Genomic DNA, 25,996 nt, shown 5'->3' on the forward strand with positions numbered 1-25,996 from the left:
ACCTTTATGATTTTGGAGTTTTGACATAGGGCCCGTGGTCGTGCTAGGTAGGTACTCCCTGGCACGACCACACTATATTTAATGAGATTTTAAATTTCTGTTGCAGTACAAATTCACGAAAAAAAATGTACTTTTTTGTACTTACCTTTTAAAAAAAAATACCCTCATGGTTTCGGAGTTTTGACATGGGGTGTGGTCGTGCTAGATAGGTGGTACTTCCTGGCACGACCACACTATATTTAATGATTTTTTTAATTTCTGTAGTGGTACAAATTCACGAAAAAAAATGTACTTTTCTGTACTTACCTTTTTATAAAAAGTACCGTCATAATAGTTTCGGAGTTTCGACATGGGTTGTGGTCGTGCTAGATAGGTACTCCCTGGCACGACCGCACTAAGTTTTTGAAGTTATTTACATAGTACAATTTCAAAACACTTGTTTAGTATTCATTTGACCATCAAATTAAATATAAATATAGTGTGGTCGTGCCAGGAAGTACCACCTATCTAGCACGACCACACCCCATGTCAAAACTCCGAAACCATGAGGGTATTTTTTTTAAAAGGTAAGTACAAAAAAGTACATTTTTTTTTCGTGAATTTGTACTGCAACAGAAATTTAAAATCTCATTAAATATAGTGTGGTCGTGCCAGGGAGTACCTACCTAGCACGACCACGGGCCCTATGTCGAAACTCCAAAATCATAAGGGTACATTTTTTTTAAACGTCAGTACAAAAAAGTACATTTTTTTTCGTGAATTTGTACCGCATCAGAATTAATAAAATCATCCGTGGTCGTGCTGTATAGTATCACACTCCAAAGTTCCGACCTGGCATATAATGAACCACTTCTCGCACTAGTGCGTAAAAAAACACCATCGCACGCGCTAGTGCGAGAAGTGGTTCATTATATGCCAGGTCGAAACTTCGGAGGGTCATCTGTACTGAAAAACGTCGTACGACACACGTGCGAAAAGGAAGTTCGAAACGAGTGGCGATAAATTAAAACACGACCGAAGGGAGTGTTTTAAATCGACACGAGTTACGCACTTGTATCGTAATGTACTTTTTTACGCACTTGTATCGTAATGTACTTTCTTTGACTGATATAAGATTTAATTTGGCACTAATAACATAGTAGTTGTTATCTTAGGTAAGGAAAAGCACGAATGTAATATCACATTTTTATTTTACATATATCTTGCACAACATATGGACTGGAAATTTTAAAGATTATACATATTGAGTATAATATTACAGTTTGACCAAACAGAGTAGAAATTAAAGAGCGGCATCGTAGTGTCGTCCCGTTCTCTCACACATATTAATTTGAAAGGGATGACACTACAATGTTGCCATTTTTTAATTTCCTCTCTTTTTGGTCAGACTGTATAGATTCCTACTATAAAGAGCCTGGGCAAGATGCCAATTGATTGTTCTATAGAGAACAACAGAATCTCTCTTTATCACTCATATTAAGACAGCATTATAAATAAAAATACAATTTTAGTATTGCACTTTTAGTTGCTAACTACCATTTCCAAATCTGTATAAGTTCAACTTTGACAAAGGTATGTGTGGCAAGGTTTACATACAAATAATATTCAGTAATATCAGAAAAAAAAATTTGAATTTGATGACAATGCCATATTTTGTCTAAACTTTCCAGGTCTGCATAGCTGGGTCATATTACACTAAAAATAAAATCTGCTTGTCCTCGCACCTGTAAGGCCCAGAACGGCTGTCTCGTTCTCCACTCTCAAATACCACCTCCATAATAAACATGAATTATAATTTCATGTCACAGTTTCGTTTTCTTTCAACCCCTTATTTGCCAAGAGTGGCACTGAAACCTGAGTAGTTTCAAGTGCTCTGCCTACCCCTTCATGGGACACAGGCGTGATTGTATGTATGTATAATTTCATGATGTAGTTCCTTTTCCTTCTTTTCATAATTCGCTGGCCTTATCACAGTCCTCTGGGTTGAGCAAAGCATGTACTCTTCCATTCCTCTCACCCATCATCTCAGCATTAATTTTGTATGAATGATAATTACAATAGTACTGTTATTGTACTTCTAAGGCACCCCAGAGGTACAAAAAACCTTCACAAGCGCCATGCCTTCCTATCTTCAGCGACCCTCGTGGCCTTGCTCCAGCTCAACTCGCAGTAAAATGGTACTAACACAAATAATTCTCATATTTCACTACCATGTCCTTTATTTATCTGAACAGAATCCCTATTTAGCAACCCCAACTGCCCCTCCAACAACACATCTGTGATAGCTTTCTTCGCAAAGATCTGCTGTCTCGCATTCAACTTCCTTAACTCTGCAGCCATTACTCGGCCCCACAAGTCATATTCATCCTCATCGTGCATAGACGTTTGCTCTGACTCCTTGTAAATTAGTTTTGGTGTAAATTTTTCTGTTCTAGAGACTTGCGGTGGTGGGCTCGGGTTGTCATCATTTTGCCAGAATGTCAGGTCGCTTTCTGCTATTTCTAAGTGTTCTACGTCTTTCAAATGGTCTTCCTATAGAATATAAAAAAATATTATTACAAATAATGGTAAATTAAGAATGCAAAAAATCGATAACAATATTTGTTCATTTGAATAACAAAAATCTTATCAATAAGTTGACAAACAGTGAACATTCAATAGGCTAGTTTCCTGCAAGTCAAATCAGCTTCTTTTTAAGAACTGTCAAAACGATTTGCTAATATGGAAGAGAAGTGACGTCACGGTCAATTCATTTACTTTATATCCTTCTCTTTGACTTATGAAATATAAATTATGTTTAAACATAACTACTGTCCATATTTTTCTTCTAATTAGGTGGTGGTTATTTTAAGTATAGGAAACTAGCCTATTCTATCATGTGGCAAATGGCTAATTTAGGTGTGTCTCTACCGAGAATCTCAGTGAAATCACTAGTGTGTCTTAAAAATATTTTACTAATATAATGTTTGTACTTAGAAAAACTTCACTAAAATTAAAAATTTTACCTCTTGATCATACGAGGAGTCAGCCCCACTTATCTCCATTTCTTCACATTTCAGCGCATCATATGTTGCATCAACATCAATTTCATTTTCCACCTCCTCATTCCCCAGGACGAATTTCATTTCATTATACCAGTACAAATTTGGTGACGGACCGCCTGGTTTCCTAAGAGTATATTTTCTGAAATTCGACCTAAGCGAGTTCAATTTTCTTTTCATATCGCTCAAACTTGCCTTAGGGTAATGTTCTCTGTACTTCTTCAACAATACCAAATAACATTTCTGCTTCAAGGCGTTGTCGCGGTAACTTTCGCTTTTCGTGTTCCATAGCGCAGGCAACAATTTGTAGCGTCTTATGAACTGTATCGTAAATTCTCTGTCCTTTTGCGTTACACTAGTCATAATCAGTTTTTTAAAACTTTTGAAAGTCCAGCGATTCTGCGGGTTACGGACCGAAACAGCTAAATACCATCAATATGATTCAATCAATATCTCATCAATCTACGTTGACATTTCAATTGTAAAATGGCGATCACATCAATTTTATCTCACTACTTGTTCGAAAATAAACATGTTCAGAGATAGATTTAACGCGCTTTAAATTTCACTTGTTCTTGTAATTACTAAAAGTATTGAGGATATTTCTTGAGCTTTTATTTTACTTTGATAAGTATTGACAATATTTATTTATGTATCACTTACAATTCTAGGTTATTTGACGTTTCAATACAGAATGTTGCCAGTTTTGAAAAAAATTAAAATACGATTATATATAATATTCGTTTTTTCGAAATGATCAGTTTTCACAAGTAAAAATACACCAGTAATTTCAATGGAATAAATAATAATGGTAATGATGAGAATTTTTTTATGAAAAACAATTAAATTTACTTTAAAAATCAATTAACGAAAATTGTACACTCCACTCATAACTCATTTAAGTCATTATAAAAAATATTTATGACTAATGATATGAAATGAAAAATGAAATGAAAAATGAAATGAAAATGAAATGAAAAATGCTTTATTTAGGTATCAAAGTGTCAGCTTATTACATTTACATGAGATGTATGTTATCGCTTAAAGTACATATGAATAATCTTATACTTTTAAACGAGCAATTCTTGTATATTTATTTATTTATTTATTTATTTATTTATATATTTATTTATTTACACTGACGATCTCGGAAACCGCTCTAACGATTTCGCAGAAATTTGTTATGTGGGGGTTTTTGGGGGTGAAAAATCGGTCTAACTTATCCTTAGGTCCCGGAAAACGCGAATTTTCGAGTTTTCATGCGTTTTTCTTCGCGCGCCATCTCGTGTGCAGTAGTTGTACTGTTAAGACAGAATTCTTTCGGTCGATGTAAGTACTATTTATTGCAAACACTAGATGGCGACACAGGTCAAGGCTAAAACGAATAGAAAATACACTATTTGAGTTTTTGTGGCGAAATGCGCGCCATCTCGTGTGGAGTAGTTGTGTTGTTAAGGCTGAGAATTCTTTCGCTCGATGTAGGTACTATTCATTTTTGAACTAGATGGCGACACATGTCAAGGATACGAAACAGAACCGAGCGAAGCTCGGTTGCCCAGATATTAATGGAGTTAATGTAAAATAGCCTTGGAATAGTGTCCTGAGCCCTAAACTAGGTTAACCTGTCATATAGGGGTCAGGGAATAAACCACCGCTATTATTATCAATGTTACAAAGGTTGATTGTTTCTAAACATGTTCGAATCGCTTACTAAAGTATCATTTATATCATATTATTAGGACATCGCTTCGAATTTTACGAGTATATACTATGAATATTCAACAAATATCAAAACAGCTGCAGGAAGATATATGGACAATTACATGATATAGTAATTAACGAGTAAATTAAACATAATAGACTTTTGTTTTTATCAGTATGATAGTAATGATTATTTAATTTGTCGACTTGGATTGTGGACTAAATGTTTTATTATCACGCTTAATGATGGTGCTTGCACACATGGTGCACCAGATACTCATAAAATATATGTTTTTAGAAAACCCTATGTGAGTGCCTATTCTATTACAAACATCGAAAATTGAAGAAGCATTGTTTTACTACAAACTGCCTCGCATGCGTCTCACCACAAGCAGCGTGTGCAAGCACTACAAGAAAAAAAAAATTTTAAAATATACTCACAGCGAAACAGGCAGTAACTCCAGGCACAATGAACTGTATATGTCCCGATACAGCATTCTCACTGACTCCACTCTCAAACCATTTCTGGTTGAGCTCGTTGCAGGCGGTGTTGATGGCCATTCGGGCTTCGAAGTTGTCCACGCAACTGAGAACTAGGTCCACAGGGCCTCCGGTCAAACTACCAGTGCTGCATTAGGGAAAATAATTATTAAATAAATCAAAATAAATATTTTAGTTACTTTTTTACACCAATAAAATTGATTGAGTCGCACAGTGAGCTTAAGAAGGCTAGTGTTGTGGGTGCTCAGACAATGGGATTCGAACTCAGGACCGTCTGCTTAGCAAGCAGGGTCACTAACCATTAGGCCAAACGAGTTGTCTAAAATTAAAGTACCCAAGTTTTAAATCACAATGTTCATGCTAATGTTTAAAAAAAAGTCAACAATTGTAACACATTTGAAATTTAAATTTAGAACTTTTCACACCTAATGGCATCGCAGAACTTCTGGAAATTCTCCACTGTTGTAATATTATAGTTGTATGCATCAATGGTGACGTCCGGGTTGATGTTCTGTAGCGTAGCTGCGGCCGCAGCCACCTTGCTGAGACCGGCTTGGTGTGGTTGGAAGAAGAGGCGGTTCATGTTCGCAAGTTCCACCTTGTCGTAGTCGAAGAGAATGAGCTGGAACATGAAAGGGTTTTAAAAATGTTGTCATATTAGTTTAGAATCTTTTTAAGTTTTAGACATGTGTTTGTGAGGCTACTATAAATTTAAATTATGTACCTTCCCAATCCCACAACGGGTGAGCATCTCCGCAGTGACACTGCCGACACCACCGACTCCTACTACAGCCACGGACAGCTCTCGGATCTTCTCATAGTTGTCCACTATGCCCATCCTCTTCAGTGCCATCAGACGACTGAAACAAATAATCAATGTCATATTTATGTTTGTGTTTTGTAATATAAAGAGTTGCACATACAGACATACAAAACGCTAGGAGAGGAAACTAGGCTCTTATTATGATAAGTCCATAGTGATTTAAACTTTTATGATTTTTACACAATACTAAATATTACAAACGGAAGTAAAGTAATAAGAAATTAAGTCCCGTTTACAATTTTAAGTGGATATAAGCCATAATATTTGCTTCTCCAAAAAGTATATAGTAAACTAGAAAATACACTATGAAAAGACATTAGTACAAACCAGAATTTGAACCCAAAACATACAGTTTGGAAAAGTTTCATGTCACAATATTTACATTTTATTACTCCGTTTAGTTTGGTTTTTATATTAAAAGGCGGGGCTAATTCCTGTTCAGGTAATTACAATAAGACGTGTTCTGTTTCATTTAAAATTGCGAAACAAAATGTAAAATTACCTAAACATGAGTCATTTTTTAACATCTCCTAATAAGTTTTTTTACTATTTTAACATTGTACTATAAGAGAAACAATAGTAAAGACTTGTAATAAAACTAATAAAGTAATTTTTAATAGATTTTCTAGCATATATATAGCGAAATACCTGTAGGGATTAGAATCCACAACTTCGGACGACATAACGTCAATTTTCTGCCGCACTGGGCCCGCGCTCCCTTGGACGGCTGCTAGTTTGGCCTCCAATTCTTGCACTTCCTTCTGTAATTCTTCGACAGTTGACATTTTTCTGTGAAATATTCCGGATTTTACACAAAATCTCTTGAGATCAACTACCCAGCTGGCTAGCTGAGTTGTCAAGTGAAGTGTCAAGTTGACGTTTTATTTGCCACGGAATGCAATGCGTTCAGTTAAGCAGATGTTTACACTGCGCTGCATTCAGTAAACAAAAAAATGTCATTATCATACTCTGGTAAGACCCATTAGTCAATGGCGCGAAATTTTACAGTTTGGGTAGAATTGCGAAATTTTAGTGTGATCATAGTGTGATTATGTTTTTGTAGATAAAGGCATCATTTTGGTCTAATGTAAGGGTAAAAGTTCAATTTCACAATTTTAAAGTTTCCATGAAATACGCAGCAAACGGCCATAAACAACATCAGATGTGTCAAGAAAGTGAGGATGAATATTATTTTTCCCTCACTAGCTCGGAAACACGTGTTTTGTCCTTTAATACCAGCGGGTAAAAACGCATTTTATCCACTAGTGGGTAAAGTAATTTGACCTTGAATAAAGTCAAATTAAATGCTTTAAAATTGATAAAAGTAGGTGAATCTAGTAATAAAGATGATTTACCACCTGTGGAACTACTGGAAGCAGTGATAAACGCATTTTTTGCGGTGTAGTTTCCTCGCTATAGTGAGGAGAAAAGTTTTGTGTTACACTCGGGTGCAAATGTATTTTACTTCTCGTGTGTTAAAAAACTCGCAAGTTCAGGATTCTATTCTCGAACCACTCGCTTCGCTCGTGGTTCAACTATAGAATCCTTTCACTTGCTCGTTTTTCAATTCCACACTCGGCGTTAAAATACAACTTTGCCCCCTTGTATAACAAATAACTATTTTTGGCAAGAGGTGTGGTGATAAAAGTGCGTATAGTATAAGTTGATGTAGTGCTCGATTTAAAGAAACCTTATCACTGTTCCCTAATATTGAGTTACCTCGCCCCTAACAGGAAAGAACTCTCTAACCGTTTAGTCTCTAGGAGGTATGGCTTCACGCATTACCCAATAAAGACATAGTACCTAATGATACATCAATGCATAGTACCTAAGCTAAAAGAAACTTCCAGACTAAGTCACTAAGTTTTTCGATTTCGAACCCTTAGCTTACATAAATGGGTAAAAAGTAATTAATTACAACTAAGGATGATAAACTACGTCATACCTACATGTTTGATTGTAACGCCATGGCTTGCGTGGGCGACGGTCGCGCGATGGTCGCGCGACGGCGATGCGACGCATACGAAATCAAACCTTATCGATATGGAAGTATGAGACGCGACGGCGACGGTCGCGCGACCGTAGCCCACGCAAGACACGGCGTAAAGGATATTCAGTTTCTAGAAAGCAAGCTAAAGTAAATACAGGGAATAAAATTAAGAGTAAAACACTATTTTGAATTAGAAAAATAAAGGTAACCTACCCATTATAGGTACCTACTCTACCCAATTACATAATAATTTAATATTTAATTAACAGCTACTAATTACTGTAATACGATTAAGGCACTTTATGTTGTTTTTTATTATTTAATAAGTACAGAACTTTTCCGTAATAAGCGTTTATTATTAGAGCATCAATATTGTAATTTCGGTATCCATTCATCTCAAGAAAGCGCAACCTAAAGTTAAAGTAGGCCTTATGTGTAACATGTCCATTGAATGAACCTGGCAGTCAGTAACCGCTCGCCTTGGTCGCCGGTCGCGCGTAATTTAAAAAAGTTTATGTTCGAAGACACTAAGAAAAAAAATTCGCTGAGCTCTATTTTCGAATTTTGTGTTACAAAAATGAGTGATGTGTAAACAAAGTTACGTTCTACAGTGACAAAGTTTTTAAAACATCACTGAAATTAAAAATACACCGGCAAAGTAAGTTTCAAAACTTTTGTTTATCTTGTTTGATTGCACGGCTATTTATTTACCTACGTGAATAAAACCTGTTTCACTTCTCTGTTGAAATCCGGACTGCATCTGTGAATTCTGTGGAAAGTTTGAGGTTTTAGGTAATATTTTGTTTGATATTTTAAAGTTACATTATTTTTCACGTGTTGGCATGATGAAAGTTTTATGTCTCTTGGTGGCAAAATTTGTTTTCCCCTCACTAGCTCGGAAACACGTGTTTTGTCCTTTAATACGAACGGGTAAAAACGCATTTTATCCACTAGTGGGTAAAGTAATTTGACCTTGAATAAAGTCAAATTAACTGCTTTAAAATTGATAAAAGTAGGTGAATCTAGTAATAAAGATGATTTACCACCTGTGAAACTACTGGAAGCAGTGATAAACGCAGTTTTTGCGTTGTAGTTTCCTCGCTATAGTGAGGGGAAAAGTTTTGTGTTACACTCGGGTGCAAATGTATTTTACTTCTCGTGTGTTAAAAAACTCGCAAGTTCAGGATTCTATTCTCGAACCACTCGCTTCGCTCGTGGTTCAACTATAGGATCCTTTCACTTGCTCGTTTTTCAATTCCACACTCGGCGTTAAAATACAACTTTGCCCCCTTGTATAACAAATAACTATTAACTTTCGTGTCGTGAAACCCTCATAGTGCGCTCAAAATTCCACTTTTCCAACCAGTCCCTACGCTCGCATCTTAATATTCACACCGCTCCCTATTTTGTCGGTTTTTTGGCGCGAGTCAAAGGGCCGGCAACAACCTAGTGCGATTCATCGCGCGAGTAGGGCAGTGTGTGGCCGATGAGGGCAACATCGCGGCAGCGCGAGGAGCCGAGGAGCATAGTGTTATTAGACACGACACACGACACCCAAAGGTATGAGTAGGTACCTACTATTATTTTCTGAAGCCAGCCCCACACGGAACAGACGCGAATAAGGTTAAACCAAGCGCGGATCCATCTTCCGCTTCAAGCTTCAGGTGCCCAGGAGGAGGTCACGTGGTAAATGCCCAGGCCCGGGGGGGGTGTCACGTGGTCTATTTGTATAGCCAACCTAGTCTCCAGGAGGGGGAGGGGGGGGGGGGATCATGACCCCCATGGATCCGCGCATGGGTTAAACAAATATGCTATGATAAGTAAAAGTAACTAAGACGCTACGGGAGCGAAAATGCTAAAATGGAAAGGAGTCCCCCTTTCAATTTGGGAATTTCAGTTAAATATACTAGTGTTATTAACTAGATTTATCGAAAAAAAATGTCCATTAAGAATCCATAAAAGATATTGCGAAAAAAATCTTTAAACTCGAAGTTCCGCTCTCGACTGTTTCCTCCTTCAAAACTTATTTAGACGGAACGAAATTTGAGAATCTGAATAACAATAAAATAATCTGTGTCGGACCGTTTAGATTTTTTGGCTAATTGTTACCGATCTTGAGTATCACACCTTTTTTTGAGCCATATTGAAAAAGGCATTTTTAGAAATTCTTGATTGGCTCTAGTGTCTTTTAAAATAAAAATAGCAAAAAAATCAAAACGGTCCACACGGTAACCTATCGATGTTTCGAAAATCTTTTGTCCGATTATCACTTGTCCGAAAACGGTTGACAGAATTTTTATAATCCAAATACATTGTTTACCATACTTTCCATATGTCGCTAGTTTGCTATCCCACATTATCGTTTTCCCGAAATTCAATATCCAGAAGAACGGTTGCCAACTTTATCATTTGACAACCGATTTTTTAACCACCTTTTTATAAATCCCATGCTACGTAACATCGAAATGTCATTTTCCCTAATACCATTTTATAGAAACTCAATAACCAGAAGAACGGTTGCCAATCTTATCATTTGACAACCGTTTCGTTAACCACCTTTTCATAAATCCGATGCTAACGCGACATCGAAATGTCATGTTCCCTAATATCATTGTAAAAAAAAATACAAAAAAATTGGATAGGTTACGTCACGGAAACAAACATTTGCTAGAAAAGTGGGTTAGGTTAGGTTAGAACTGCGGCCATACAGAAACAAACTTGTGCTAGAAAAGTGGGTTAGGTTAGGTTATAACTGCGACCATACAGAAACAAACTTGTGCTAGAAAAGTGGGTTAGGTTAGGTTAGAACTGCGACCATACAGAAACAAACTTGTGCTAGAAAAGTGGGTTAGGTTAGGTTAGAACTGCGACCATACAGAAACAAACTTGTGCTAGAAAAGTGGGTTAGGTTAGGTTAGAACTGCGACCATACAGAAACAAACTTGTGCTAGAAAAGTGGGTTAGGTTAGGTTAGAACTGCGACCATACAGAAACAAACTTGTGCTAGAAAAGTTGGTTAGGTTAGGTTAGAACTGCGATCATACAGAAACAAACCTTTGCCATAAACCCTTATGGCAAGGATTCTTAAGTCAAGTAAGAACTGCGACCGTGAGGGTCGGCAACAAACTTTTGTTAAAAAATTAAGGATTTACTAAACTTTTGATTTAGCGGCTTAATAATATTTCGAATTATTAAACTATACTCCATACAAAATGGCTGTCAAATGATACTTAGGAATTTCAACAAGTGTTAATTCGAATTTCGAAGTTTTGATATAGCGGCTAAATAATATTCCGGATTAAAAACTTTACGCGACAAAAAGTAGTTGTCAAATGATTCTTAGGCATTTTAATAAGTGTTGATTCGAATCATAAGCGAAACAAAATTACAGCGAAATAAGAATTGGGAAACTAATAATAGGGGAAAAGTACTTTCGGGCAAACAAAACTTAGGGCAATTAATAAAATGGGAAGCGTTTTCGGGCTACTAATATTCGACATTACAATTTTCGACTTTTTGATAGGTAGCGTTTGTATGGAGAATTGACCTGTATAGGCTGTATCGTATCGTCTTAACTTAAGTATGTACTAAAACTTGTATAGACACTTAAGCAATATCAAGTGCTCTGCGATTTTCTGAGGCAGCGTCCCTTATAGATAATAATTAATTAATAATAATTATGTAGATATTATCCTGGAGTGGATTCACTAAGGCCAAAGTGTTCAGTCACTTTACAACATTCAACAATCGCAAGTGAGAAACCGCCTTTAGAGTTAAAGTACCTACATCCTGAGATAAAAGACAAGGAACTGTTTATGGGTACAGTTAATCTCTTTGTTTTCTAATCCGGCTTATTACTTAATCTTTTATCATCATCACGGAACATCGAATTATTCGAATTTATGATAATTCTGACGGCGGGCAATTATTCCTTGGCGCTAAGTTGACGATCGTTGAATTGAAAGTTTTGTTTGGAGCCATGTAACTAAATGTTTGATCTATCGCTATAATTTTTAGCGTTCCGCATGCGCGGATCCAGGGGGGGGTCATGGGGGTCATGACCCCCCCCTGGAGCCTAGGCTGGCCATACAAATAGACCACGTGACCCCCTTGGGGGGGCCTGGGCCTTTACCACGTGACCCCCCCCTGGGCACGAAGCTGGATCCGCGCTCGGGGTTCCGTGGTCAACTATAGTTTCGCCATGTCTGTCTGACCGTCCGTCCGCGAGTAATCTCAGTGACCGTTAGCACTAGAAAGCTTAAATTTGGTACTAACATGTACATATATCAATCACGCCTATAAATACACAACAGTGGTCATACAAATAAAAAGTGGAAAAAAATGTTTTATTAGGGTACTAAGTCTCCCCCCCTCCCCCTTTTAACTTTCGAAGCATGAGTTTAAAATATATGAATAAAAACACAAAGGTAGAACTTTGTAAAGACTTTATCGGAAAATTATTTTGACGAACTTGATAGGTTGAACAGTTTTTGAAAAAATACGGGAAACTACGGAACCCTACACTGAGCGTGGCTCGACACGCTGTTGGCCGGTTTTTTGATGTCTGTTATGGGGCTAAATATATCTAGAACAAAAGCTAAATATATCTATAAAAAGAGATATATTTTTGTGGCTCTCACTTCTCACTTCTGTTATGGTTGATCTAGAATTATGGTAGAAAATATTCACTGTGCTGGTTTAAGTTGATTGGAGTCTGTAGCTTAGATGGCACTGGGATCAATCCAGTGGTCGTAGGTTCAAGTCCCACCCAAGACAGATATTTTTTCCTCTTTTTAACCCCCGACGACGCAAAAACAACGGGGTGATATAAGTTTGGCGTGTCTGTCTGTCTGTCTGTCTGTTTGTGTGTCTCTGTCTGTGGCATCATAGCTCCCAAACGGATGAACCGATTTAGATTTAGTTTCCTTTTGTTTGAAAGCTGAGTCAGTCGGGAGTGTACTTAGCCATGTTTCATGAAAATCGGTCCAGTATGTCGCGGTCGGGGATTTTTTTAAATTTTAATTTTGTGGTTAGGTTATAATATAATTAATCTCTAAGCTTAAATTTCTTCTTTTCGTAGTATTGAAGAATGGAGCGGCCAGGGACGAGCGGTGAGCGAACGCCTCTAGTGCAGCCCACATACGTCTTCGAATCCAGCATAACACGACGCTATAGAAAGCGATTGAGGAACTGCCAGTGCGCCATCTGCGTTTCTTTACTGTAAGTTAGTCTGTGGCTCCACAGCACTCATTTATCTATAGTAGGTATCGTTTAGCCCCCCCCCCCCTCCCCCCCCTCTCCACCACATCTAGCGTCTCGCGAGCGTAGCGTGGGGCCATATGTATATGAAAATAGACAGCTATACGCTAAGAAACCCTGCATCAAAGGAAGGAATAACCCATTGAGCGTACCATTATATTAGCAGACTACCAATATGAAGTATAATAAAACCTTTAATAACGCAAAAACTACATTATTATTTCAATATATTCAATTAAGTCCTTTCCATAGATGTCCTTTCACTTATTACACCGATATGGTTTTCCTAACCACCAAATTTTTTTCAGAGTCCTCCTCAGCATCATTCTCCTCGTTACTGTCTCCTACAACCTCGCAGACGACTTCAGCGGAGACAACCTTGACAACAACACTATACTACCCGTCGTCATCCCGGTTGCGAACGGCTCTACGCAGAACATGGTTGGCAACCTGACACTTGGGATGGCGGGTGGCAACCTGACACTTGGCATGACCGTTGGCAATCTCACAAGCTTCGGGAATAGAACGGTGTATAATCTGACATCGATAGAACCTAATTTACTGCCTATTATGAATAAAAAATGGCCTTTAGAAGGTGAGTCATTTTCTTTAATTTTACTATACTTCGCAATTCGGTAAGTAACCTACAGTGATCCTTATGGCTATGGCTCATAACTAGAACATGGTTGGCAACCTGACACTTGGCATGCCGGATGGCAACCTGACAAGTTTCGGGAACAGAACAGTGTATAATCTATCGTCGATAGAACCTAGCTTACTGCCTATTATGAACAAAAAATGGCCTTTAGAAGGTTAGTATTTTTTGTACTAAGTGTAGTTATTTTTCAAGCATTTTTGCCTGGCATCATCAATTCATAACCTTTGCAACGTTCCTAATAAGAACATGTTTGGCAACGACACTTAGGTCACTTGGCATGGCGGTTGGCAACTTGGCAAGCTGACAAGCTTTGGCATGCGAATAGTTACTCTGACGTCGATAGAAACTAATTTACTGTCGATTATGGATATGAATAGATAGGTACGGTACATACGTAATGTGGTATTGTCGCGTACTAACTTGTATTTTCACTGGCATCTATAAAATAACTATCTAGGTACACTGTAATTAACTTAATTTCAAATAAGATCATTCAGAATCACCTATATAATTATGAATAGGCATCACGTCATTATGAAATAATTATTGTGGTTAAATAAAACGCTTAAATATACTTTAATTGAACATTATTTTATGTCTTTTCCACGCATTTGGGAGTAGCCACGGAATTTAGTTTTAATTGACTATAAAACCGGTCTTCCGAAAATCTCTAACAGAACTAGTTCGTTTTGGCACCTTGACCTATGGCTATTAATTAGTGACATGTGTAGACATTTTTAGATTAAATTTTTGTTTATTTTAAGATTGAGTCTGTATAATTATTTTAATTGTGTTCATAAAATAGCACTTCAAAGTTTAAAGCACAGTGTCATGTGTTTGTTTTTATGCCTTCAAAATACTTCCAAGTAATGGAAGTCTAGTCTACATTATATCTTATACTTTTAAACGAGCAACTTTTAAACGAGCAATTCTTGTATATTTATTTATTTATATATATATTTATTTACACTGACGATCTCGGAAACCGCTCTAACGATTTCGCAGAAATTTGTTATGTGGGGGTTTTTGGGGGTGAAAAATCGGTCTAACTTATCCTTAGGTCCCGGAAAACGCGAATTTTCGAGTTTTCATGCGTTTTTCTTCGCGCGCCATCTCGTGTGCAGTAGTTGTACTGTTAAGACAGAATTCTTTCGGTCGATGTAAGTACTATTTATTGCAAACACTAGATGGCGACACAGGTCAAGGCTAAAACGAATAGAAAATACACTATTTGAGTTTTTGTGGCGAAATGCGCGTCATCTCGTGTGGAGTAGTTGTGTTGTTAAGGCTGAGAATTCTTTCGCTCGATGTAGGTACTATTCATTTTTGAACTAGATGGCGACACATGTCAAGGATACGACAGAACCGAGCGAAGCTCGGTTGCCCAGATATTTACTTATTAATCAAGACCGGGATACATGGCGTACTAGAAGAGAGGCCTATGCTCAGCAGTGGGCGATAAAGGGCTGACATGATGATGATGATGATGATATTACTTATTGTTAAGATATAGGTATATACAACTCTCGTTTGCATTTAGGCAAGTGTCATACTGCCCCGTTTTAAGACGGGACCAGGGGCGGCTCACTCCGCGATCCTTTCGCCGCGCTACAAGTACATACCGGCGGCCGCGAGTTCGCGGCCCATTCAGTAGCGACGACCTTCGCGCGGCGCAATAGAATTCAATGTCGTCTGCACGCGTGCGGTCCGTTTGTTAATGTAGGTAAGAATTTAGAATGGCGGCGTTTTGTGAATATCAAAGGAGTGAGCCTTCTGTACTTGTACTATTATATATTCTGTGACGGGACACTAACGACACTATAAAAAATTTTTTTGTTTTTTTTTTTACTTTTTTGGACGTATTTTCACATATAAAGTAATTTTTATCCATGAAGTTTGCAATTAAAATGAGTTCCTTAGTTTATTTTTCCCCTCACTACCTCGGAAACACGTGTTTTGTCCTTTAATACCAGCGGGTAAAAACGCATTTTATCCACTAGTGGGTAAAGTAATTTGACCTTGAATAAAGTCAAATTAACTGCTTTAAAATTGATAAAAGCAGGTGAATCTAGTAATAAAGATGATTTACCATCTGTGGAACTACTGGAAGCAGTGATAAACGCCTTTTTTGCGTTTTAGTTTCCTCGCTATAGAGAGGGGAAAAGTTTTGTGTTACACTCGGGTGCAAATGTATTTTACTTCTCGTGTGTTAAAAAACTCGCAAGTTCAGAATTCTATTCTCGAACCACTCGCTTCGCTCGTGGTTCAACTATAGAATCCTTTCACTTGCTCGTTTTTCTATTCCACACTCGGCGTTAAAATACAACTTTGCCCCCTTGTATAACAAATAACTATTTCTAAAAACCAAATTTTTTGGAAGTTTTTCTTGTCACATTTTGACATCTATCAATGACTACTGTGAGACTATGCTCCACAACTGCGCATCAGCGCCGTTAAGAAGACCTTTTCTGAGTAACAATACGGAAATGTTTTTTTTTAATCGGCAATAACTCTGAAACTAGACGAAATCTAGAAAAGTTTATATGACATTTTAGTCTTAAAATGTGACCAAGAATATGCCGTTAAAGTTATATGGGTTCCTCGCGAGCACCTTGTATAGCGTGAGCGTCTGTATCTAAAACGGAACACGACTGTCCGAAAGCACTAATAACGTGGCAGTGGATTTTAGGAATTAGAAGTCAAATAAATGGTTTTAAGATCCTTCAGCTATTGAGGAGCTTCTCGACCATCTCCATGTACGTGTCTGATGATGATGAGGCTGATTATGATTATCTGATGGGATGTTGAGTAATGGAAATGTGTTTACAAATCATGCTTCCTCCACAGAAACCCCCTCAGCGCCCTGGCCAACAACGCCCCCAGCTGCCAACATAACCGACGCCGTGACCCGCGGCAACGCCGCACTGGCCGCACAGCAGCGCGCCGAAGCGGCGCGGACGGCATTAGGGCGAAATACACCGGCGCATCGCGCGCAACGCGCGGCTGCCACCGCGGCTGATGTGAAACCGATGGCTGACGCGGCATACGCAGCTGAGGAGGCGACTAAAGTGCTTGTCAACGGGTAATGTAAATATATGTGATCCTAGTAGTTTGATACAAAAACGCACTTGTATCTTGGTATGTAACCGGCTATGTAGATAGTATGCTTGCATTTTTGTTTAAATAAGTAAGTATTGCCCTACTAAAACCGGAACAACCAAAAATCTTGTTCAGGCCCCGTAGCCGAATGTCTGCGACGCCAAACGCCGCAGAAATGCCATTAGGCTACGGGACCAGCAACCCCTATCGGGACCATATTTTAATTTTTTTTAACCAGACAGTCAGACACACAACACGCCTAAGTGCGTATGGCGTCTATTTTAGCATATTTATACTTAAACATAGCAATATTAACATACAATATAAGGGATACTGACTGCATTGTAATGCTTAACATAATAAACTAAATTTTGCACAAATAACTAGCTTATATTTGCACCATAGGGTTGTGTTGTGAATGTTTATTTTGCTTTGTTCATTATCGTGTGCACTACATTTGTATTTGTTATTATAGTTGCATTGTTACCCCTTTCCTAACTATTAAGTTTCTCTGACTAGGCTATTTACACACACCGAACAATTCATAAGAGTAACGTAAATCGATATTTCATTTTTTTTTATTTTTCTATTTTTTATACATATAAACTTGCAGCTTGCAGTTTATTGTATGGTGCTGCTAATGCAAATAAACACATAATTTTAGCTCATTCACACTTACAAGTTTGAAAGTTCAGCTCATGAATCGGAACATCTTACGCGCTAGTAGTACATATGTGTATAGCGCCCTCCACACTGCGCGATGCCGCGAACGCGAGTGTAGATTCGATACGCAGAAACTTCCACACTCGCGTTCGCGTGATTCGCGTCGCGTCCGCGCGTCCTTGCCGCTGTTCCAGTGTGTGAGTAGCCTTAGTGCGTATTCACATTATCCGATCGATCGGATATCGGATGTAGGACCGATATCCCATACATTTAAGCCGCCATCTTTGATTTTTGCCATTCACATCCGTCCGACTTCCGATATCGGATCGGAGATATCGAATGTGAAAACGGATTTAGTCGCAAAAGAAGGTAAAAAGTACCTAGTGTAAGTATTCAAAGATTTATTAAGCTATTGTTTTTACACCATTTGCCATAATATACACATTTTGTATTGTTTACGCACTGTATGATTTTTCCTGCCCCTTTCCCCGCCTCCCAAAAACATTTGAATGTGTTTGCTTTCCTGCACTGCTGACAATTTAATGCACATACATTGACAATTCAACATACACTTTACAATAAAAACCTTGAGATTTTGAAATTAGAATACGTTACTCGATAGTAAAATTTTCTGAAAATGACATTCATTCATTCGTAGTTAAACATAATAGACAATAGTTAAGCTATGTATACGTCTCCGTATAAAATGAGCTAGAAGTGGATCAACCACTAAAGTCCGTGACTGTACTAGAATCTAAAAAATGCCCGTAAAATTTTCTCTGTTGAGTAACATACTTTAAAATATCAAAAACTCATGATATTCGTTTATGGCTACCATGTACGGACTCTGATTAAAGGTTATGTACCTAGTAGATACTTGTTTGATTTTTTATTGGAGCAAGAACGCAAGAATAAGTTTTTTTTATTAAACTAATAGGTAAGTAAGGTCCTAAGAGTCTGCTGAGGTACCTACTCCTAACAGTACGATTAATGTTCAGTTCCTCGGTAACGTACAATACTTTAGAAACTATAACCTAGCTAATACGATGGGTATTTTAGGCGCAGGTTCAATCAACTATCTGCACTTACAAAATCACGTCAATTCGTCGCTTCGTTTTGCCGTGAGAGACGGACAAACAAACAGACACATACTTTCGCATTCATAATATTAGTATGGAAATAGATGTATTTTGACGATAAAAAAAAAATATATAGTATATTTGTTCCTGAGTCATGGATGTTTTTAGGGTTCCGTAGTGAACTAGGAACCCTTATAGTTTCGCCATGTCTGTCTGTCCGTCCGTCCGTCCGTCCGTCCGTCCGTCCGTCCGTCCGTCCGTCCGTCCGTCCGTCCGTCCGTCCGTCCGTCCGTCCGTCCGTCCGTCCGTCCGTCCGTCCGTCCGTCCGTCCGTCCGCGGATAATCTCAGTAACCGTTAGCACCAAGCCCCCCTAATAAAAATTCGTGTAAAATGCATATACTCATCCTTGACTTCCTTATGACTTAGATAATGTATTGAAAAAGGATGGATATATGCTAGTTATTTCTCTTTTTGGTAGGTGGTCCCTGGTTTTGTGTTAGCTAGGGATGTTACTTTGTCGATTCAATTATCGATAAAATATGCACTTACTTACGTTCTCACCTTAAAAATAATATAAACGTTATATATATAAAAGTAACGAAAACATACAATATTGATATAAACATTTCATTTGGATTATTATGTGGCTTCTTGGCTATGAAAGTCATATATTCATACATTCTTGCCTTCTTGGCTAACCGTACCTACTGATTGCAAATAAATGGTTTGTTTATGTACTTACCTACATAAACGGTCACTTCTCTTACCAAGTCCTAATATTACATTATCATACTTATATCTTTGATCATAGGTCTGTATGCCTCCCTTTTTCTGTAACGTGAATAAAAAGGACGGCATGTTGTCTATGACTATATTTCTATGATAGTGTAATATCGGCCTAAATAGTTTGTAAAAAATAGAAGATGGGAGATACGAGTATAAAACAAATAAATACATTCTTCTCTTCTCCTTACGCAAAGACCTAAGTAATTTAATTCATGTAGCATCCCTCTATTAATTTCTAGTCCACCACTCAAGAATCTACTTATACTTACCTCAATAATATTTTCTCTATCAAATAGAAAATAAAACAAAACGGCAGTGTAGGTACCAAAATATATTATTTTAATAGTTTCACCTATTTTTAGTTTCTTTTTAATAATGTTTGAGAATTTCTGGAAAACTAAAAAATACTATAAGTTTAATTCACTAGAAATGTTACATTACCATTTACCCAGTCTGTGATACCTTCACGGGTAGCATGGTCGCGCGATAGACGATAAAATATCAGGCCGTCCCTATCGCACTATTAGTAAGTGCGATAGGGACGGCCAGATGTTTTATCACTTATCGCGCGACCATAATTGCCTGCCTGATCATCATTAATCATTTTTATGTCCTTTTCAATGCAAGAATGTCAATAGAGTTAATGTCGGGACGTCGATAAAAATGACACATCACTAGTACAAAAACATAACCTAAAAACAGTTAAATTGAAGAAACTTCGAAAAAACACATGCACAAAATTATGCAGAATTTAACATGGTAGTAGTTATTATATAAACTATGAAAATATCGTATTTTATGCTTTGTTTAGATCCTACAAATAATAGTATCAATAACTGACCGAAATTCACTAATGAAACACAGCAGGTTCTTGGGAGTTTTCTTTTCTCCATATACGTGAATTACAGTCCTTAATCACACAAGCCATAATCACATAAGGAACTTGAACACATCACAAATAAGAATTTAGCTGGATCATCAACTATCTATCAGGAATAAACACAATTAAATTAAAAATCGGCCAGACGACCGCCGAGATATTTGATCTAATATAATACGATTATGTACAATTGTCAAAGGTAGACACCTGGGGAGACATCTGGGGGCCTGCTCCATTTCAGCTTCTTGGCCTTCTTTTTGGTGAAGTCTTGGGAGTAAAGGAACCGCGAGCATCGCACCTTGAACTTCGTGTTTCCGGTCTTCTTCTTCGGAAATCTAAGAAATATATAAAGTTGAATTTGTAAAATAGCTAAATAACAAGAGAATCATAACAAAGAACAATAATCATTGATGGCGTTTTTAAGGTATGAAAATTGATAGGTTATTATTGCAAGGTCGATAAAACACATCACATCACTATGCTAAAAAACATAACCTTTCCGAGTTTGAGAAAACTTCCAAAAAATATGCAAAAATCTATACAGAATTGAATAAGATTTGAATTGTATAAACTACTAATATGTACATTTATATTTCTGCCAGGTCGTATCAATAAATATTATCAAAATTTCAAGAAACTTACCGATGAAATGATATAACCTCTTGCGTGTTTTCTTTTGTTCCTGAATGTGATTTGCAACACTTGATCACACAAGCCATAGTCAGAAATGAAACTTGGAACTATCACAAATATACACTCAGCTATTTTTTCTACGATCTTTCAGAAATCCTCACAAAATAAATAAATATCGTCAAGACGACCATTGAAGTCGCGCTAAAAATTCGAACCAATATAATACGACTATGTACAGTTGTCAAAGATGGAGACCGAGTGTGAAATGACAAACGTATATTTAATTTTGCCGTATAATAAATGGACCCCAGGTCCGTTTTGACATCAGCATTTAGGGACAACCTTCGAGAAAACGAAAGAAGTTGTGGAATTTTGTCTCATTCGCTCATATAAAAAAGGTAATAGTGTGGTGTGAGTAAGATACATGTCACCGAGCTCTTATTTTAGCATGGCTTCCATGCTTTAGTTATACTTCCGTGGTTAGCACTAGAAAGCTGAAATTTGGTACCAATATGTATATCAATCACGCCAACAAAGTGCAAAAATAAAAAATGGAAAAAAATGTTTTATTATGGTACCCCCCCCCCCCTACATGTAAAGTGGGGGATGATATTTTTTTTCATTCCAACCCCAACGTGTGATATATTGTTGGATAGGTATTTAAAAATGAATAAGGGTTTACTAAGATCGTTTTTTGATAATATTAATATTTTCGGAAATAATCGCTCCTAAAGGAAAAAAAGTGCGTCCCCCCCCCTCTAACTTTTGAACCATATGTTTAAAAAATATGAAAAAAATCACAAAAGTAGAACTTTATAAATACTTTCTAGGAAAATTGTTTTGAACTTGATAGGTTTAATAGTTTTTGAGAAAAATACGGAAAACTACGGAACCCTACACTGAGCGTGGCCCGACAGGCCGACACGCTCTTGGCCGGTTTTATTTATGTATATAAGTATTTGTATATTATATATCTCGTTGTCTGAGTACCCACAACACAAGCCTTCTTGAGCTTACCGTGGGACTCAGCCAATCTGTTTAAGAATGTCCCGTAATATTTATTTATTTATTTATTATATCTATTTGCTAAGCTTAAGAATCTCTTAGAATTCTTTCTAAACAGCATCTTCCTATAGTAAACAAATCGTCGACCATTTACCGTGATCTAGATCGGTATTGTAATTGATTGTCTCCAATTGGTATAATCGGAACGGATGCCGGCCATCGCTCATAGATAAAGGATATGCTTGTAAATGTAGCTTACCCTATAAGAGAATGATCTTCAACCAAGTTGCACCGACTTACTTATAGCTGTTTTTGAGGCGTTAGGCAATGCAATCCAAAAATTCACGCAGGCCCTCCGACTCAGGTAAGTAAGTGTAATTCATTTGGCCGAAGAAGTTAAAACTAGTAGATGTCCTACTTCGGGTAAGTGCCTATAAAATGTAATTTTATCTGCTTAATTGCCTAAATTCGCGAAATTTGAAGCAAACATCCATGAGTATCAGAAGCAGAATTAATGCTTAGGGTGAAACAAACTTATTTGATATTTGCCAGTCGCTTTTCGGTGAAGGAAAACATCCTAAGGAAACCAAATAAGGCCTAGTCACCCTTCGGATTGGAAGGTCACATGGCAGTCGCTTTCGTAAAACTAGTGACTACACCATGTCTTGATAGGATATAGGATTAGTAGTCAAAGCGGACCTCAGGCTTCCATGAGCCGTAGTGAATGCCGGGATAACGCAAGGAGGATAATGATGATGATGAAACAAACTCACGGTTTCTGGTTTGCTAGCCCAGCACTAGCCCATCTGAGCCACCGATTTTTTTAACTAAGTATTTTTATGCACTTCATAAAAGTAATCGGCATAATATATATATCTAGAAATCTTCAGATTTACCACCAAAGTTCAGAGTCAGCAAAGTCTTAGAATAAAACTTTTCCGTAAAACCTAACCTAGGTAGCCCTTACCAAAACGAAGTCAGCGTATCGTGAAACGAGATAGGCTGTAACCTGACGCCGACCACGCAACTTGACTCTGTTTGGCTTCATTTCGCTCTAATGGCAGCATGTGACTATCGAAATCGACAAGGTAAATGACCTGTAGTAAGTACACCTACTGTTTCGGAATTGCTAGATTCACGTTTATGGAAATATATGGAAAATTTCCTACCATGGTTGAGTTGAGACCTAAACTCATCGCAATCTGGCGGCTCTAAATCAATAATTCGGCAAATAGTATGGGCCTGCATGCATAGGCATGAGGGAAAAAGCAGCAGACGTTCCTGATAAAAAAATCACAGATGCGTTTGTCGAATGTTTTAATTAAGTTCGTAATTATAACTTTAAACCTTGTCGCGTCATACCTTCCGCATCTGAGTTATAAAGTGAAAATCTGAACTTGGAAAACTTTTTGACGCAATCCAAATAATCGAATAGAGAGATATCAACTTAAATATCAGCTAAAGAATCTTCAAGATCAAATCTTGCAATTTTATTGATGAATTAGTCAGCACACCCAGTACTCAAATTTGCTGAATCCACTATTAAATCTAATCTTAGGAACCAATCGAAGCTAAAGGACCCGAAGTGAAAGAACAAGTGTCTTGAAAGTTAAAATTGGTGGCTACAAGGTATATTGAAGAGCCTTGAAGCAGAAAAATGGAATAAATAAGAATAATAAGCTACTAGAAATAGAAACAGCGCCTACATAATATTGTAGCGCCAAGCCTCATTCACAGTCCAGTTGGCCGAGCTGAGCCCTATCACGTTTCGCGGCTAGATCTGTTCTGTTACCGACGGGGAAGTGTAGTGTTTCTATCGGTCACATTGGTTTAATAATAACAATCGATATTTTATATCCGATATTGTATACTATTGGTATTAAAGAACGATTAACTAATTTTACTAGTACCTATTCTTTTAGCTTTTCTTTGGAGATACCAACTAGTTTTGTTCTTAAATAAATAAGTCCTATAGGACACTCTTAAATATTTACATACATACATACATACATACAATCACGCCTGTATCCCATAAAGGGGTAGGCAGAGCACATGAACTAATCAAGTTTCAGTGCCACTCTTGGCAAAAAGGGGTTGAAATAAAACGAAATTGTGACAATTAAATATTTACTCTTATTTTTAGTATCCAGTACAGAAAAAACTGCTTAGATATTGTGTATGTAAAGCGTTTCAGTTAGAAACACACGATTCTTTTGAAATTGATAAGCGCCTAAAGAAAGATTATAGCAAGGAATGTCGAAATAACTTTTGAGTAGTTTTTGTGTTGAGTTGTGAAACAGATGAGTTTTTATTACTTTTATTAGGAAAGTGATTTATAATTAGGTAAATACTTACTTATAAACTTTACACCTGCCTTGGATACGCACTTATAAAGTAGGTAAACATTTCTTAATTTTAGTTACATAGAAGTTACAACTTACCACATACTTACTGTTGGGTATTATAAACAAAAAACAATTTATCTCCCTTCCAGCTCCCCCCATCGTGGCGGCAGCATCGGCCGCGGTCCAGCCACCAACGGCCACTTCCAAGAGCCAGCATACTGCAGAGATACCACCCCTGTCTGTCCTGCTAGCAAGTTTAGGAGCCAAGATGGAAGCTGTAACAACTTGGCTAACCCACTACTATGGGGCGTGTCTAGGACACCGTTTAGAAGAGTTCTACCTGCTGATTATGGAGATGGTAAACTTCAAATCTTTACAAGAATCCCCTGCCAACAAGTATAGAAGCCAAGATGCAAGCTGTAACTATCTGGGTAACCCGTTACTATAGGGAATCTCTAGGGCACCTTTTAGGAGAGTGCATGCTACCTGCTGATTATGGCGATGGTAGTTCATGCCCAGACCTCTTCAAAGAACCATCTTACTGAAGAGATGATACCACTGTCTGCCCTGCCAGCAAGTTTAGGAGGTAAGATGGATGCTGCAACAACTTGGCTAACCTACTACTATGGGGAGTCTCTAGGACACCGTTTAGGAGGCATGCTGATTATGGAGACGATAAGATTCTTGTGAAAACTCTTTCAAGAGTCATATTACTGCAGAAATACCCTAGGAGCCAAAATAGAAGCTGTAACAACTTGGCTAAGGTATAGGGAAGGTGCTACCTGCTGATTATGGAGACGGTACCTAAGATTAAATTATTTTCGAGAGCTTACAAGAGCCATCTTACTCCAGAGATACTACTCCTGCTGTCCTGCCAGAAACTTTAGAAGTCGAGAATGCATCTGTTAGATGGGTCTTAACTCAGGGTTAGTTGGCTGTCAATTGTCAAATTCCATACAAAATGGTGGGTTAACCCTCGGGTTTACCCTCCATTTTTGTTGGTGCAAGTGGCCCTAAGTATCATGTCTACAACACCGATTAAGAGATTATTACCTTCTGATTACGGGCCAAATGTGAAGGCCTGGCTCACTTCTCTGTACGCCACACTTATCGACCTTAATTTATGTTTCGTCCAGGAATCAGCTCTCCACGAAGAGGCGTCAACGGGACAGCTCTCCCAAGCGCCCGGGATGTCAGCCTCACAGTCCACAGACCTAGCTACGCTCATGACATCTCCTTTACAGTCATGCTGGCTGTTTGGGGACAGTTCATAGACCATGATATAACCGCCACTGCTCTTAGCAAAGGTACTTATCAACATGCAACTACATGACATATATGTTGAATGTGGCATGTGGCACACAATACATATGTAAGCCTAGCTATCGCGATATTTCATTCTCCGTCATTCTGGCTGTTAGGGAGCAGTTCAATGGACCATGATCTCTTTTGCATGATGAATGATTTAGACTCCTTTTCGTTAGTTTAAGGCGTGAGTACACGCTCATATTAGGTGTACATCAGGGCAGGGC

The 25,996-nt window shown here is 37.8% G+C and overlaps 3 protein-coding genes across 5 annotated transcripts in view; 1 reads left to right on the plus strand and 2 right to left on the minus strand.

The window, feature by feature from the left end:
- LOC125225272 (ubiquitin-like modifier-activating enzyme 5) overlaps positions 1-6,901 on the minus strand; it is a 28,859-nt gene extending 21,958 nt beyond the window's left edge. For all 3 annotated transcript variants that reach the window (XM_048128890.1, XM_048128891.1, XM_048128889.1), the window contains exons 1-4: positions 6,715-6,901; positions 5,968-6,103; positions 5,669-5,865; positions 5,184-5,370 (exon numbers count right to left, since the gene is read on the minus strand). In XM_048128890.1, coding sequence (XP_047984847.1) covers positions 5,184-5,370; positions 5,669-5,865; positions 5,968-6,103; positions 6,715-6,851 — 657 coding nt within the window. In that variant the 5' untranslated portion in view covers positions 6,852-6,901. The remainder of the gene's footprint in view (positions 1-5,183; positions 5,371-5,668; positions 5,866-5,967; positions 6,104-6,714) is intronic.
- On the minus strand, positions 1,180-3,686 carry LOC125225274. Its single transcript, XM_048128892.1, has 2 exons — positions 3,006-3,686; positions 1,180-2,532 (listed from the first exon to the last, which is right to left on the minus strand). Exons 1-2 carry the CDS (start codon positions 3,402-3,404, stop codon positions 2,197-2,199), a joined length of 735 nt encoding a protein of 244 aa, XP_047984849.1. The 5' UTR covers positions 3,405-3,686; the 3' UTR covers positions 1,180-2,196.
- Positions 6,902-8,525: 1,624 nt separating the features above from the next.
- The window catches only part of LOC125225115 (peroxidase-like), a 37,724-nt gene continuing 20,253 nt past the window's right edge, over positions 8,526-25,996 (plus strand). Inside the window, exons 1-6 of the mRNA XM_048128673.1 lie at positions 8,526-8,714; positions 13,137-13,276; positions 13,624-13,910; positions 16,821-17,055; positions 24,614-24,822; positions 25,601-25,771. Of these exons, the coding sequence (XP_047984630.1) occupies positions 13,146-13,276; positions 13,624-13,910; positions 16,821-17,055; positions 24,614-24,822; positions 25,601-25,771 (1,033 nt within the window). The 5' untranslated portion in view covers positions 8,526-8,714; positions 13,137-13,145. The remainder of the gene's footprint in view (positions 8,715-13,136; positions 13,277-13,623; positions 13,911-16,820; positions 17,056-24,613; positions 24,823-25,600; positions 25,772-25,996) is intronic.

This window comes from Leguminivora glycinivorella, chromosome 4, assembly GCF_023078275.1.
Source record: "Leguminivora glycinivorella isolate SPB_JAAS2020 chromosome 4, LegGlyc_1.1, whole genome shotgun sequence".
Lineage (NCBI taxonomy): Eukaryota > Metazoa > Arthropoda > Insecta > Lepidoptera > Tortricidae > Leguminivora > Leguminivora glycinivorella.

Coding starts and splice junctions, on each gene's coding strand:
- LOC125225274 (XM_048128892.1), bottom strand. CDS start 3,404: ATGACTAGTGTAACGCAAAAGGACAGAGAATTTACGATACAGTTCATA. Junction 2,533..3,005: donor ACTCCTCGTATGATCAAGAG/GTAAAATTTTTA, acceptor TATATTCTATAG/GAAGACCATTTGAAAGACGT.